We start from the raw sequence: 16,360 nt of genomic DNA, 5'->3' as shown, positions 1-16,360 counted from the left end.
TCTGCCTTTGAGACTATTTGCATAGTGGGTTGGATTGTCATTTGTTATACTATACTTGCTCTGTAGTTATTTATTGACTTTGCTCCTTTCTTGTGTACATTTGTATGCTGTTGAGCCGGTTTGGTAGATCTTTTCCTTAATTGGTATGTAATTTGTAGGTTAGCCGCTGATTATTTTGGCCTTTGCTTCAGGAATAACCTGAATATGTTTGTCTAGCTTCTCCCTGAAGTTAGCAGGTCTCATAGTAGGTCTTAAATCCAGCAGTATAGACCATGTTTTTAGAAGTATGTTCTTAAGGAGTTGCCTCTAGTTGTAATAGCTAATATCGATACTTTGCTGTAGCTGATGCATAGTATAGATATTATTTCTGATAGTATAGATATTAATTCTGTTTATAAATGAAGAAGCTGAGATCTAAGAAAGGTAACATAAATTTTCCAGTGTCACACAGGGTTGTGAACAGAGTTCAGTTTTAAGACTTGATCCCTTAACTTTTACAAACGTTCAGTTTTCTGAGGATGTGATTTCATGCAAGGTTCTGTGTTCTTGTGGTTCTTGCTGAATTCTATTTCTCTAAGTGTATTTCTCCGTTAGTTCGATAATTTTGCAGATACTTAAAATGCTATGCTTGTATACATTACTGAATTCAGAATTTGGTATCCTTTGCGCATTTTACTCAAGAGTTGATTCGTAAATCCAAATACATGCTAGCTGTTACAGAGAACCTGAGCTATTAAAATGTTGTGGCTCTTTTGTGATGAGGCTTTTTACAAATTGTAGTCTCAAGCATTTTTGTCTCTTAGGGTGACTTTGTTATTTTTGGTATTCTTTAGGTAAATGATATTCTGATTTTAATGTTACTTGCTTTTTAAAAAATAAGAAACAAGTACAACTAGGTCTGCTTACTATTTTAAAAACCTCTCTTTTCTAAGGTGAAATAGAGGCAAGGGCTCTTTATCTGAGTGGTTTGATACATGTCCTCCAAGTGTTCTCACAGGAAATGAATTAACTGAACTCTAGGCTCTTAGGCCACCTGCAACAATACTTGGGTTGTAGTGATATGAGTGTGTAGCTTGTAGGCCTTACAGTGTACGAACTGATCATTCAATTAACAAGATCAGAGAATGTTTCCTAACATTAACAAGACCTCTGTGCCTGTCCATTAATGTTGGAAGTTTTCAAATTATGCTTCTGAGCTTCTGGAATCTCAAGAGGTTTCTGGGCCTAGTCTTCATCTTTGACCATTTTCCATTCCTTTCTAATGTAAGGAGTACAGATTGATTAAGAATGAGTGAGATGAATTAAAAGAGAAATACTGGAAATGACCAACTGGAATGAAGTTGAAGTGTGAAAATTCCAATTTACAGTTGCTATAAGGGCCATTTGGTATGTAAATCAGGTACTCACATCCTCCGTTATCTGAGAGCCTTCTGCAAACTGTTGGAGGAATATACAGGATTACACAAGTGGGCAGAGAGTATTGGGTGGTTTCTAACTCACCTTTGCTTTGTTTTATTTATTGTTCTTTTTGCCCCACCTCTGAAGAATCAGCTTCTTCCCCAAGCAGATGGTGCTGGTAAAGACTGAATTCCTTAAGAAAAGTTAATGCAAGTATAAAGAATTGCCTTATTATTTAATAGTAGGCTCTGGTCACTTTCTATATGTAGGTCACTGTTACATCCTGTTTACCTCTCCTGAAATGCTACCTGGCACTTCATAGATACTCCCTAATGTCTAAATGTAAATAAATAAATATTTATGGATTCAGAATAAATTCCAAGTATTGCCTGAATTTAGGTTTTCTTATATGAAGAGCAAAACATTGAGGAAAATGTTTAATGTTATAATTGTGTGCAGTTGAATGGATTATATCCCTCTTCTTTTCAAAATATAAATTTTTTTTTCAAAATATAAATTTTTAAAATATCACTCTTTAATTAGAAAAAAGCACATTTCATGTTAATTTAAAATCTGTCTGCTAAAGCTTTTTGCTTAAGAAAAGGTTTAGCTCTGTTGTAACTTCCATAGCTTATAGTTAATATGTAGATTTGCAATTAAATAGGCATGGTGAAATGTAGTGCATATATTTGAAAATACAGTGAGAACAAACTAAAAATGAGATCGGAAATCCACTAAGCAACTTAAGTTAGCTATTACACTCAACTTTTCTCACACTGGATAATCTTTTGTTTTTCTTTTAATACTGATCTTTCTTTAATGCTGATTATAGAAAATACCCTTTTTCAAACTTCCTGTGGATGAAACTGGAGGGAACCTTAAATATTTGACCAGTTTTCAGCATCTGAGCACCGTGTAGTGGTTTTTACCTTCAAAATAATGTAAGTTCCCGAAGACTGGTGGATTCTGTTCTTGGAAGGTCCTTACCAGACATCTCATTTAGAGTAATTGGAAAAAGTTCTATTGGAAATGCCTTTGAAGTGAATGGTAGGCTTTTATAAAATGTTGCTGGGAGGCTGTAGACTCTAAAGCTGTTGTTTGCAACAAGCACCAGACTGGTGAATCTGGATGACTCTGGATAGTCCTTGCAGCATTTCTGGGTATTCTGTTGGCGCATTGTTGACAGTATATAACCAAAATTTAGATTTTAGGGTTCATTAATCTTTAGGGAATGCAAAATAAACTTAGTCTTAAATGCTTCATAGATACATCCACTATTTTAAAGGACATTCAATAATTTTAATGCACACAGTTGCATTAAAAATCTATTTATACTTAATATATCTGCTATGTGTCCTTTCTTATGAAGCTCAGAAGCAGCCCCATATACTTTCTAATTGCCACACTAACTAGAGGAGGTATCCAGCAGCTGGATCTCTACTCGCTTCCAAGGACTTGCCATTTATGCATCATTTTTACCTTGAACTCTTTTATGAGGTTGTTGTTTTGTTTTTGGTTGTTTTTATTGATTTTGTTCACATAGAACCACATTACTTAAATTAAGAAAGAAGGAAAGACGATTGCTGATAAGTGAGAGAAGTCCCATCAAGATGACTAGAGATTTAATACTATAAAATAGTCAACATTTGCCTAGTTGTAGTAAAAATCGAGTGCCATTCTATCCTTATTGAGAACATGGTGCTTTTTTTCTCCCTCCAGATTTTAGTATGTGGTTTATAAAAATTGATTGAGTTGTTTTTCAGTTTCTCAACGGAGAAAATGAAAGTAAAAAGCTCAGACCATTACTCTAAATGAATTTTTATACATTTGTCACTTGAAAACTATTTTTAGTTGAATGGTAGCTTGTAATTGTATTTATTGTAGTTTATAGTATTTATAACCTGCTGTGGTTTTGAATGTTGCTCTTAAGATCGCAGTTAGTGACCCACTAGGTTTTAATTGCTAGGAAATTTCAGAGAATGTGAAAAAGTTTTGGTTAAGCCTGGGGAATAGCCATTCTTGCTTTCCTCAAAATTGGCATCAGTGACTATTTAATGACAACAGAATGCTTTAAAAACATGCTGCCTAAAGTCTAGCTGTTATTAAAATACCATAATAGCTAGTGTGTAAGTAATAGTTGCTTTTTTGTTGTAGAAACTCTGTGGTAAGAGGAAAGCTTCAGCAAAATCCTTAAAAATATAGTATAAAAAAGCAGTAAATAGAGGATTTTTAAAAATGGGATATGGATGAGAAAGAGGAAGACACATGTTTAGATCTGACATGGTTACAGTTATTTAAATTCCTTGTTTCCTTTGACTTTGCAGTTAAGGTTGTTTTCTTTCTTTTTGACAAACTGTGTGCAATTATTTTTTAAAATATCATTTGTATACCTCTACAGTTTACAACTAGTGTCTCTTTTAAAAAAGTGATATGCCAAAACCCATTTTAATGCAATATAAAGCTTGGAAATTTGAGCACTTCAATGTCAGGAAACCAACACCGTATGTACTAATTTCTAAATTACTAGCTGGGCTTCTAAATGTATGTTGTTCATGCAGCAGAGGCAATTCGTACAGAGCAGTCTGTGTGGTTGGTGCTTCACTAAGCATTTGCCATTGTTTAGTACTGTTTGTCTTTACATTTATTCAATATTACCATATGCTATAATCTCTAGACCAGATGAGAACATCCAGCAAGCATAGACTTCCAAGCAGGAAACAAAATAAGTTGTAGGAAATGGAGCTGCTATAAAATTTTATGGACACTAGTTGCAAAATGCTTTTTGAAAATTGTAGTAGTAAGTGGGAGAGTGGGTCACGCCTCATTTTTTATAGTCTTTTCTACACCCATCTTTCAGAAGTTTCCTTATGCTTGGTGATCAAAGTAGGCATTTAAAAATGGTGTGGTGTGGAAATAATTTTAGAATAACAGTTTAAATAATTAAACATTTTGTATTCCATTTTCTGTAAGCGATGGGAGGGTTTTTTTTTTTTTAAGACTATTTCAACAACTAAATCCACTTTTGATTATTCTAATGGAAGGGGCTATATGACTAAGAGACACAAGTGACACTGTAATTTTGTTTATTCTCATCCAACTTTATGCCCAGTTTTAGTCAGCAAGTAAACTATTTAGAGTTTGTTTTCCTTTGCTGACTACCTTACTGCTAGCTTACTTTTAGCTAACGATGTTTAGAAATAGAAAAAGGGGTAAGGAATATATGCCTTCTGCATCTAAAAAAAGAAGACTCACCATAATCTGGGTAATTGAGAATTTTTATGAACTGTGCAATTGAAACATTCTACTTTAAAAGGGAGATGGGAATGTGGGCTTCCTCAAATCTTAATGTTGAAATTAAAGATAAATTTAAGATATTAAATATTTATTATATACCTAAATATGAATGAGATAAACCCATTTAGGAAGTTTTTAAAATTTGGGGTGAAATGATTGTTGTAACTGAAAATTGAATATAGTTCTGAGTGCACTGATATTTGAGAATAAAAGTGTATTTTTTAAAATATTAAGTGTTTTTTTATTTACTTATTTATTAAAAAAATTTTTTAAAGATTTTATTTGAGAGAGAGTATACTAGCAAGTGGGGAGAGGGGCAAAGTGAGAGGGAGAAGCAGACTCCCCACTGAGCATGGAGCTCCACTTGGCGGGGTAGTCTTGCAACTTTGAGATCATGACGAGGTGAAATCAGGAGTCCTTGGCTTACCTGACTGAGACACCCAGGCACCCCAGAAACGTTTTAAAAATAGATTTTATAGTTCTTTTGATAAATGGAATGTGTATGTTCATGATGAGGAAAAAGCTTTTCATTATTCAGAATTATTTCTTAGATCTGCATTGTTTTCTCATTCTAGTCATGGGAAAATGGCAGCGCAACACTACAGCATCTTATCTGACTTAGTCAGCTATTACCCTATACCCCGACCTAATGCATCATTTGTAAGTCCTACATAATAATGATCATCACAATCATAATAATATACTACTCACCTTTCATAGGCTATTCATATCTATTATTTCATTTAAGCCCTTTGATTGGTCTTTCCATGAAAACCATTAAAGTGAGTGTATATTCGTGTGTGTGTGTGTGTGTGTGTGTATAGTATAAAAACGGTATATATACATATAATATAAAAAATGCTTCTTGGTTGTTTAAGATAAGTATCATCATAATGGCAAAGAGGTAGTTGAGGACTTCTACTATGTGTCAGGCTCTTTGGTAGGAAACTTACACACGTTATCTCATTTAGTCATCACCACTAACTTTTATAAAATAGGTCTCTGTATTCCTATTTTATGATGAGACCTCTAGTTGCAACTAGAGGAAGAGAAGATGGACTTTTAAGAGGGGTAAGGAAGGTACTGGTCTAGGTAGAGAGACAGTGATACTTGAAAACGCTATTTGGTTATGTGACCACTCTCCAGAAAGTGGTCAGGAAAGTTAATTTATTTTTTTAAGATTTTATTTATTTATTCATGAAAGACAGAGAGAGAGAGAGAGAGAGAGGCAGAGACACAGGTAGAGGGAGAAGTAGGCTCCATGCAGGGAGCCTGACGTGAGACTCTATCCTGGCACTCCAGGATCACGCCCTGGGCCAAAGGCAGGCGCTAAACCGCTGAGCCACCCAGGGATCCCAGGAAAGTTAATTTTGTGGAGGAGGTTGGACTTGTGCTATTTACTGAGAAAGGGAACAAACCAGAAAAGGGTTAGTATAAGTGCTGATGAGTTTAGTTAGGATGTCTTAAGTTTAGGGAAGGGAAGCAGAGATCTTACAGAAGGTAGGTATAACCAACAGTGGTAAGATTTTTTTCCCCCCTGAATTGTATAGTTTTTTGTTAGGCATTTCTCTAGACATTATTAATGACATTTAAGTTTTGATTGTGTTTATGAAGGATTATAATGAAATGTTTATGCCTTGAATAGTTACATAAATTTTGGGATGATTTCATGGTATGTTACTGTTATAGCTACCATGTCCTACCAGGTTGAGTATGTTTTTTAAGCAAACTTGATTATATGAAATCTCAATTTTTAAAATTATTTTTTAAATATATAAGCAAAGCTTGTTTATTGTAGAAAAATTAGACTAGAAATTAACATGAAGGAAAAAATTGATAGTCCTACTACTGGATTTCATTATTATTTTTAAAATTTATTTATTAGAGAGAGAGCAAGGTGGGGGAGGAGCAGAAGGAGAGGGACAAGCAGACTCCAGACTTAGTGCACATCCAGATGCATGGCTCAATCCAAGATTATGATCTGAGCCAAAATCAAGAGCTGGATGCTCAACTGACTGAGTCACCCAGGTGCCCCTGAGTTGAATATATTCTGATTTTTCCTCCTATGTGTTGTTCCTTTCAGAAATATGGCTACACACACCTTTCTGCAGGAGAACTTCTTCGTGATGAAAGGAAGAACCCAGCTTCACAGTATGGTGAACTCATTGAAAAGTACATTAAAGATGGAAAGATTGTGCCAGTTGAGATAACCATCAGTTTGTTAAAGAGGGTAAGGAGTGTGAATGCCAGCCAATTTAAACCAGCATGGAAATGAGAAACTAATTCTATCTTTTCTTTTTCTTTTTTTAAAATTCTACCTTTTCTTTGAGTAATGGAAAAAAATGAGAGTAATAAATTTCTTGCTTGTGGTAGGTGGTCATGCTTTTTGGGAATAGCACTACTGGACATTCTACTTTTACCTGGGAAGAAATTAGACAGTAGCAAGCATTCTCTACCTTGATCTAGGATCAGCTAGCTCAACTTCACATCTACGTACGTGTCCTCAACTCTTCCCCAGTGTGCAGTGTCTCACTTGCATTTCTATTCTTCCTTTTTCTTTTCCTTCCTCCTTCTCCTCCTCCCCCTCACTTTTCCCTTTTCTGTTTTCTTGTAAGCTGTAAGCTTTCTTTCTTCCCTCCCTCCTTTCCTTCCTCTCTTCCCTTTCTCCCTTTTTCCCATGACCCTGCTATTGTTGCTGTTTTCTCAATTTTGATGTTTCCTTTTGTGGTGAATATGTCACCATCTTCAGTATGAAATATGGAGATCAACAGCTAGCAAATTTAAATATGTCTCATCTTAAAAACAGATATCTTGCATGTACATGGTAACTCTCCACTATAGATTTCCAAGACTAGACATTAACAGGTATTTTGACATATAAGAAACAGTAAAGGAGAAATGCAGGAGTGAAAACAGCCAAGAAATAGTTGAAACCTAGTGGAAAAGAGATACATATGAGCACCTGGATGGAATCACAGAAACTTGAGGTGGAAGAGTGGCTCATTTACACACATTCTTACCTTTTGTTTCAGAGATTGGAATAACCTGCTTCCATTTCAGAATATATCCTCTCTCCCTATTCTCTGGATTAAATGCCTTGTCTCCACTTTATCACTCAGTATTGTGAAAAAGTGGTCACATTTTACTTTTTCACGTTCTGCTCTTCAGCCCTCTGTGGTCAGGTTCTACTTCCATCTTCATTGAAACTATTCTTGCTATTGTTAGCAGTGATCTTCCTTATCAAATCTAGGGGATATTTTTCATTATTTTTCTCTTTTTTAAAAAAGAATTTATTTGTTAGAGAGAGCCAGGAGTAGGGGAGGGAGAAGCAGACTCCCCACTGAGCAGGGAGCCCAATATAGGGCTCGGTCCCAGGACCTCAGGATCATGACTTGAGCTGAAGGCAGACACTTAATGGACTCAGCCACTCTCACACCCCTTTGGTCATTTTTCTTATAGTACTTAACTTTATTCACTGTCTTTTTGAAACTTCTTTGTTCTCTGTGACACTGTTTTTCTTGATTCTTTCCTATTTCAATGGCTATTGTTTTTTACATCTCCTTGCAAGTTTCCTAAACCATGATGTTCTCAGGGTTTTATCCATAGTCCTCTTCTCCTTTTATGTATTTCATGCTGGATGGTTTTAGCCATGTCCAAGGCTTTCATTATACTAATAAATGCTAAAATCTATAGCTCTAGACACAACTTTTTTTCTGAACTCCAGACCGATTAGATATCCATCTGAATATTTGGCAACTGTCTCAGTGTATCAGTGTATCATCTAAAATGTAATCACCCGGGCAGTCTGGGTGGCTCAGCAGTTTAGTGCCGCCTTCAGCCCAGGGCCTGATCCTGGAGACCTGGGATCGAGTCCCACGTCGGGCTATCTGAATGGAGCCTGCTTTTCCCTCTGCCTGTCTGTCTCTCTCTCTCTCTTGAATAAGTAAATAAAAATTTAAAAAATTAAATAAAAAAATGAAATGAAATGTAATCACCCTTTATCTCCTTTCCTGGTTAATGGTTCTACCATTTGTGCCCAAATCTGAAATCTCGGAGCCAGCCATCTTGTATTTTCCACTTCTTCAATTTCCCAAATTCAGTGAACAAACCTTTCAATTATCTTCCTCTTAACTGTCTTTGATATAGTCTTTTTTTTTCTCCTTTACCACTGTCACCTTAGTTCAGATCCTCTTTTCCTTACCTTGACCATCACTAGAGCCTCCTCATGAATCTTTTTGCCTTTAATCCATGCTTACCCCTTCTAATTCATCCTTCATGTTGCAATCAGGGTGATTTTTTTTTTTTTTTTTAGAGCTAGAGAGTGAGTGTGAGCAGGGGAGTGGGGCAGAGCAGGAGGGAGAGAGAGAATCTCAAGCAGACTGCAGAGCCCATCACAAAGCCTGTCACACGGCTCCATCTCACAAACCTGAGATCACGACCTGAGCTGAAATCCAGAGTCCATGCTCAACAGACTGAGCCACCCAAGCACCCTAGTCAGGGTGATTTTTTTCCAGAAGGTGATATAAGCATATTTGCTTAAAATTCCTTAGCAATCCTTTGTTGCTTCCAGAATAAAGAGCAGTTCCTTAGTGTGGTGTAATAAGTTCTTCATTAATCTTACCCCTACCTACTTTCTAGTCCTATCTTTCACCACTCTGTGTGTGTCTTAATATTCAGTTTTCTCAGCTTACTTCAGATTCATTAAAATTGTTATGCTTTCTCATTTCTGAGCCTTTATATATCCAGTTTACATCATCTGGAGTACCTTGACTCCCATCTGCTTGCCACTTTGCTATTTAGGACTTAGCTCCACTGCCATTTCTCTGATAAAGCTCTCTTGGGCAGTTTCCCTGGTAATTTGTGCTTTATTTTGTTGTCTTATCATTGCATCTTTTCCTATGTCCTCATAGAACTTAGCACATTTACTTACATGTAATTGTTACCTGCTGAACCGTGAGCCTCCCAAGAGCCATGTTACTGTTCATGTTCCCTGGTAATTAGGCCTTGAATAAATGTATGTTGAGTGAGTAGCACACCTCTTCAGATATCTTCCTCTGTCATAATCAGGGTAGAAATGCTGTAGCAGGGGCTCAGAAATATTCTGTGAAAGTTTTGTATTACTAGAGGATATTGGAGAAGCAAATGCTGGGATAAAGCCAACTCTTAGATAAAGGAATTAGAGGACCTGACAGCCTTTGTTCTTCGTGAGAAACAAGGAGCAGTTTGAGCACTGAGGGGACTGGATGTTGATGTGCTTTGGAATAGAGGTTGCTCCAGAATTGGTCAGAGTTCTGCATCAGTGCATACCCCATGGTGGCTGGCAGTGGTGAAGATTTGGAAACTAGGGACCTGCACCTCCCATTCACATATTTCAACATTCCGGTCTCAGACTTTGGCTAGGAATGGTGAAGCATGCTACTCTTGCTGTCTTCCTTGCTTGTATTCTTTCCTCTGCTACCTGTGTTTTGGGGTAGCCAGTGGCATTTAAAATTTAATTAGCTTCAGTCAAAAATGTATTAACTTTTATGCTAATAATTAATGCTTGCAGTCTCTTTATATTTGTCCAAAGCTTTGTGCAATTGGACTTGAATTATTGCGGAGAATCTGAATGCCTGCAGAAGCAGCATACTTCTTCCTATAGCAAAATGATTTGGGAGGGGAGAGGGGAAGGCAAGATGGGGTCTCTAGTAGCTGGAGCAAAGGTACTGGTTAATGCTTATTTTTTTTTCTTTCTGCTATTCATAACTTTGTGAATGTATATGTGAAAGTAATAAATGCTTACTGTAAAAAATTTAGAAACTGCAGAAAAAAACATTGTATGTGTATGTATATGTATATTGGATTATTTCCTTTAAGTCTTTTTTCTTCTATGCGCCCTCCACTCTTTACTGATGATTTAAGGAATAATAATAATAACAAAATACTTATATCTCCCTCACCCGGCTTAAGAAATTGGATTTCGTTAATGTGTTGAACCTGAATCTTCCTTTTCTTTTAGGAAATGGATCAGACAATGGCTGCCAATGCTCAGAAGAATAAATTCTTGATTGATGGGTTTCCAAGAAATCAAGACAACCTTCAAGGTTGGAATAAGACCATGGATGGGAAAGCAGATGTGTCTTTTGTTCTGTTTTTTGACTGTAATAATGAGGTAATGAAAACCTTTATCTGCTCATGGTCTTTAAGCAACTGATGGTCACTATTAGAGAAAAACAAAGTGACTTTTATATTTACATTTTATATTGGCAACAATATTACTTGAACTGGCAAATTGGATGGATGGAACAGCACTATCTTGAGGCTGCACTACTAAAAACTATTTGGCATCAACAATCTTGTGGGCCTAAAATTTGCTTTATTTTCAAAATAACAAGTATTTGTTTTTTTAAAGGCTTTATTTATTCATGAGAGACAGAGAGAGAGGCAGAGACATAGGTTCAGGGAGAAGAAGGCTCCCTGCGGGGAGAAAAAAGTTTGAAGAGATTACAAAGAACCCGACATTAAAACTAAAAAAGAAACATGTAAGATAGCTTGGTTGGTTTGGGAAAAAAAAGTTTAATTTTTCTTCTAAGAGTGAAATGATCTTGAGAAAAGCAGGAAAGCCTTTTTTCTTCCTGGTACTTCTAATAACATACCCAGACATACCTTTAAATAACTAAATGAATTTCTCAGAATCATTTAATTAGAAGGCCTGACTGTTTGACAGCTGTAATATAACTTCATTAAATTAATGCCAACAGCCTGAAAGAATAAGAATCTAAAGTACTGCCTTGAAGGAAGTTGGCTATTCTTGGGTTGAATTGCAAATGTGCCTCTGGTGGAGAGACTTACTGCAGCCTTTGAGTTGTTTTAAAATGTAACTCTTTTTCCAACTCCCAAAAATATGTTTTCACTTATTCTTCAAAGTTAACTTTAGAATGTTACCGCAGCTTTATAACTAAGGAATGTTTATTCACGATTAACAAGGGATACTTTATTCAAATGCAAATATGTTGACTCTTAAATATTTGGATATTTATGGAATTATCAAAAAGTAAGCAAAATGGAACAAAGTTTGAGGCATGTAATTCATACCTAATAAGTTAATAATATATCCTAGATGGAAGCATACACATACAGATCTTCTTTTTATTGCGGTTTTAAAAAAAAGTACACAGGAAAAACTGAGTCATGAATGAATTCTTATTATGCTCTGTACTTATTTAACCTAGTTTATATAAATTGAACCACATGTTTAAATTTAAAAGGACTTTGCATGTTGATTAATGAATTAGACAAATTAGTTTTAATGTCGGGTTCTTTGTAATCTCTTCAAACTTTTTTCTCTTTTCAGGTTAAAAGAATGGCAAATGTGAACAGCAAATTCACATCTTTTTTTTTTTTTGTAACGACTGTTTTATTTATTTCTCTTTTTAGATCTGTATTGAACGATGTCTTGAGAGGGGAAAGAGCAGTGGTAGAAGTGATGACAACAGAGAGAGCTTGGAAAAGAGGTACTTTGCAGAATTTACACATTGCCACCTCAGACTCAGTTTGGAACTTGAGGAGCAGATTAAATACCTGCCTCAATTTGCCCAGAAAAAAAAAATGGGATGCTTAAATATGTAAAATGTCTGGTCTAAGAAGATGATAAGGGAGTCGGTTGGGTTGGATCTGGGTTGTGCTCTGAGCAGTCCTATAACCTGGGGAAGAATGAGGGAGTACTTAGAATCTTGAGCATTATTTGCTGCTTTTGCAGAATTCAGACCTATCTTCAATCAACAAAGCCAATTATTGACTTATATGAAGAAATGGGGAAAGTCAAGAAAATAGATGCCTCTAAGTCTGTTGACGAGGTGAGTATCCCTAGCTTGCCTTAAAAGTCAAGTAAAAATGTGATTTAGTGGGGGCGGTGGGGTAGGTAGGCAGGAGACAAAGAGAAATGGCAGATTAGTTTGTTTGCTTTTAAAGACCCCGGAGACAAAATGGAAAATGAGATTTTTTTTCTCCATTTTGAATAACATCTAAAATAGATTTTACAACTTGAGACTTGTTCTTCACAAGAAGTGGATGGTTTATTAATTCCAAACCTCTTTTTTCAAGCACTGGAAAATTGGCATTTTGAGAACTGTGATTTGGACCATGTTCATTTTTAAAAATATCTAATGTGAATGGGGCCCCTCAAGGGCCCCAGGCTGCTTCCAACTTATCATCACAGAGCACAGAGCTCCAGGGGAGTAGGTCTTCCAGACCTAGCTCTTCTCACCTCCTCCAAAAATCCATAATTTCTAAACTGCTATGCAAGCCCTCAGTGCCCAGCAGCTTTTTCTGGTGTCTCTTAATCCAACTCCTCTCGCCTTGACTCCCTGAGTCTTTCTTTCTGGACCTTTCTTGTTTATCACATAATTCTAGGTTTATTTTTTTATTTTTTTTATTTTTTTAAGATTTTATGTATTTATTTGAGAGAGATAGTGAGCATGAGCAGGGGAGAAAGAGAGAGGGACAGGGAGAAGCAGACTCTTGCTGAGCAGGGAGTGACCCCAAGACTCTAGGATCATGATCTGAGCTGAGGGCAGATGTTTAACCAACTGAGCCCCAGTTCTATTGGTTTTTTATCCATTACTCCTTCCCATAGAGGTGAGGTGATACATCAGGGAACTTAGTGCTTTAGAATCAAAAGTAGAAAAATAAGCTACTTCAGTTTACATTTTATCAAATAATTGCTACTGATCAAGAAGTTTGTTTTGTCCTGAAACCACTAATAAAATTGAATGTATGTTGTTCACAATTATGTATTTATGATATTATATGCCATTGTGTAAAGTAAAACAGATAAAACCAAGGAATTACAGTATTTTTTTAATGATACATCTTGAAAATTTATTTAAAAAATTGACCTTTTAGCAGGAACTTAGCCATATAGTGTTTTAATAATACCTGCTTTTAAAATTACTATTATTTTTGTCCTTTACAGGTTTTTGATGAAGTTGTGAAGATTTTTGACAAAGAAGGCTAACTCTAAACCTGAAAGGAAACTCAAAATCATGCTTGAATATTGCTTTGATAGCTGCTATTACAACCCCTTTTTAAGGCAATTTTAATCTTTCATAATTACATCTCAATTAATGGCTGGAAAGAATATAGTAAGACAAATTAAATTTTTTATCTTAGATTTTTTTGGTTATAGGAGTAGAGAGTAAATTCGGGTCTAATTTTATCTTAGCTATGGTGCTCACCAAACAAAGAAGGATATCAGCTAGTTCTTTGTTTTTACTCAAAAAGCATATCCCTTTTATAGTTTGTGCCTTCTGTGAGCAAAACTTTTTAGTATGTGTGTATATCCCTTTAATAATTACAACATGTTAGGATTAGGGATTCCCCACTTCCTCGTTTTCTTGCAGGTTTTAAATTTCCAACCTGTTAAGTGAATTTGTGGACCAAATTCCAAAGGAACTTTTTGTGTAGTCAGTTCTTGCAAAATGTGTTTGGTAAACAAACTCATAAAAAGAATTCCTAGAAGTGTTTTAGTATTTATCAAATAACTGACCATTTCCTACAGAAAAGTAAGAAAACTTAGGCTTTGCTTTATTACAACTTATACAAAGTTGTGTGACAGGGCATCTTCTTTGCTTCCAGGGATTGGGTTGGGGTCACTGGGGGTTCAGAGCCTGGCAGAGTTGTCAGCTTTATTCTGACATAAGTCTGAGGGTAAGAGGCAAGGATCACATCTAATGACATGTGTTCCTATGCTCTATTATATAGTGTTATTAATGATTAAACTGATCTTAACAGAATTCCTAGCAGTGGAACCTTGAAGTGCATGTATTAGGTTTATGGTAAATGATTTGGTTAGCATTTTAGTAACACTTCATTCAGAGTGTTTTTGTTTGTTTTTTAGACTAAATGTAGGGTTGGTATGAAGTAAAAAACAACTAGTGGTTAATTTCCCATTCGTGTTTTATTTTCTTGAATCCTTTTTTTTTTTCAGTTATTTGTTAAAGGAGATTTAAAAATCATTGCACTTTGGTCAGAAAAATAATAAATATATCTTATAAATGTTTGATTTCCTTCTTGGCTACTTTTATTTAGTATATTCTTTTTAGGCATCATGTTGAAGCATTGAAAGGCACAGAATTAAAAAAAAAAAAAAAAAAAGGTTATAGAGTCCAAAGGAATTTTCCCTTAAATCCATTCTTCCTTTAAAAAAATCTCTGAGAAATTTGTTTTCCCCTTTCTTATCTTTTTCTGCCATTACTAATGCAGAGTGATTTCCAAGGTTCTTAATGTGAAATTTATTAAAATGTTTCTCATTTTTAGCACTTATGCTATTTGGTATACAGGATTAAGTCAGGTAAGGAATTTTGTCTTTGTGTAATTAGATTTTATATTTAAAGTCTTTGGGAATAGGAGCACCTGGCTGGCTCAGTGGTAGAGCATGCGTGATTCTTGATCTTACGGTCCTGAGTGCAAGCTCTACTTTGGACATAGCGTTTACTTTAAAAAAAAAAAAAAAAAAAAAAAAAAAAAAGTAGTAGTATAAGGTCATTGGGAATAGTGAAGGCAATTTATGGTTGTTTTACATTATAATAGGTTTATTTCTTTGTGTATTATGAAATTATTAATGATACATTTTTCAACATACTTGCCATTAGGAAACAAAGGATCTGTAAGTAATCTAAAATATTAGCACCAAAATTTGTATTGAGATTATTTTGGTTTCTTGGAAGGGATTGTAATGAATTCTTTTCTAGTGATTTAGTCCATACAGTACAGAGGGACTTTGCTGGTGGTTTAATCAAACAACTGCAGTGTGAAGCAAAAGTAAAGACTAAGGGTTTTTTTTTTTAATTTTTAATTTTTAATTTATTTTTTATTTTTTTTTAAGACTAAGGTTTTGAGAATATTCCTACTCAAATAAATGAAGAAATTAATCAGATGGAATCTATTTATATTGATACTCAGAAGACTGCTGAGACTAGATGCTTTGCTTTCTTTCATCACACATCCTTCTGTGGCATTTGAGAACAGAAACCAAGAAACAATAATTACTAAATTATGAGCCTTTGCTTGTTTGCTTTTGAGTAGAAAAACATGTTGGCAGTAGTGAGTTTAGGATTTGACTGAGTTACCTTTGACTTCGTTAGGTTGGTCATTCCATTTCAAGAAGTTTTTAACTTTTATGAAAGACCCCTGTGGAAGCCTTGCTTTTAAAAAAAATCAATATTATTTCCATTCAGTGATGTTGGATGTATATGAATTATTTGGTAAATAATCCCAATAAATTCTGTGCCGTGGCCTTTACTGTTTCAGATTTCTGTTCTCTCTCAAGCATATTGAAAGACCGAGAAGTATCATATATTTCACGTGTGGGTTTACAGCAAAAGCAGAGTTCAGGATATAGGAGAATTTTCTGCTCTGGTATTATGTTTGCACATCTTGAATTAAGTAGAAAGCACGACTTTAATCCCATTTCTTTAAGAAGTAATTTGGATTTAGGCACAAGTATAGCGTATTTCATTACCTACCTACATCATCAATTGCTTGTCTCTGTGACGGGGAGGTTGGCAGTGGGCAGTATCTCAGGATGCAGGGTTTTGGGGGCTTGTGGCTTTGTCATTTAATTTGAGTGGTTGCCTGACATTCCAGTGATCTCTGGAGACAATTTCAGTGGCTGAAAGTATTGGCCAAA

General features: G+C 35.4%; 1 protein-coding gene across 2 annotated transcripts in view; it reads left to right on the top strand.

Annotated features, from left to right (window-relative positions):
* CMPK1 (cytidine/uridine monophosphate kinase 1) overlaps positions 1-14,734 on the top strand; it is a 31,788-nt gene extending 17,054 nt beyond the window's left edge. Inside the window, exons 1-6 of one of the 2 annotated variants that reach the window (XM_077845042.1) lie at positions 5,268-5,352; positions 6,776-6,922; positions 10,691-10,843; positions 12,109-12,185; positions 12,431-12,527; positions 13,646-14,734. In XM_077845042.1, the coding sequence (XP_077701168.1) occupies positions 5,278-5,352; positions 6,776-6,922; positions 10,691-10,843; positions 12,109-12,185; positions 12,431-12,527; positions 13,646-13,687 (591 nt within the window). In that variant the 5' untranslated portion in view covers positions 5,268-5,277 and the 3' untranslated portion in view covers positions 13,688-14,734. Of the gene's footprint in view, positions 1-5,267; positions 5,353-6,775; positions 6,923-10,690; positions 10,844-12,108; positions 12,186-12,430; positions 12,528-13,645 lie in introns of those variants that run through there. The other variant, XM_077845041.1, reaches the window with a different exon arrangement.
* The last annotated feature ends 1,626 nt before the right edge of the window (positions 14,735-16,360 follow it).

Source organism: Canis aureus, chromosome 13, assembly GCF_053574225.1.
Source record: "Canis aureus isolate CA01 chromosome 13, VMU_Caureus_v.1.0, whole genome shotgun sequence".
NCBI lineage: Eukaryota > Metazoa > Chordata > Mammalia > Carnivora > Canidae > Canis > Canis aureus.
This window is presented reverse-complemented; position numbering and strand designations above follow the sequence as displayed.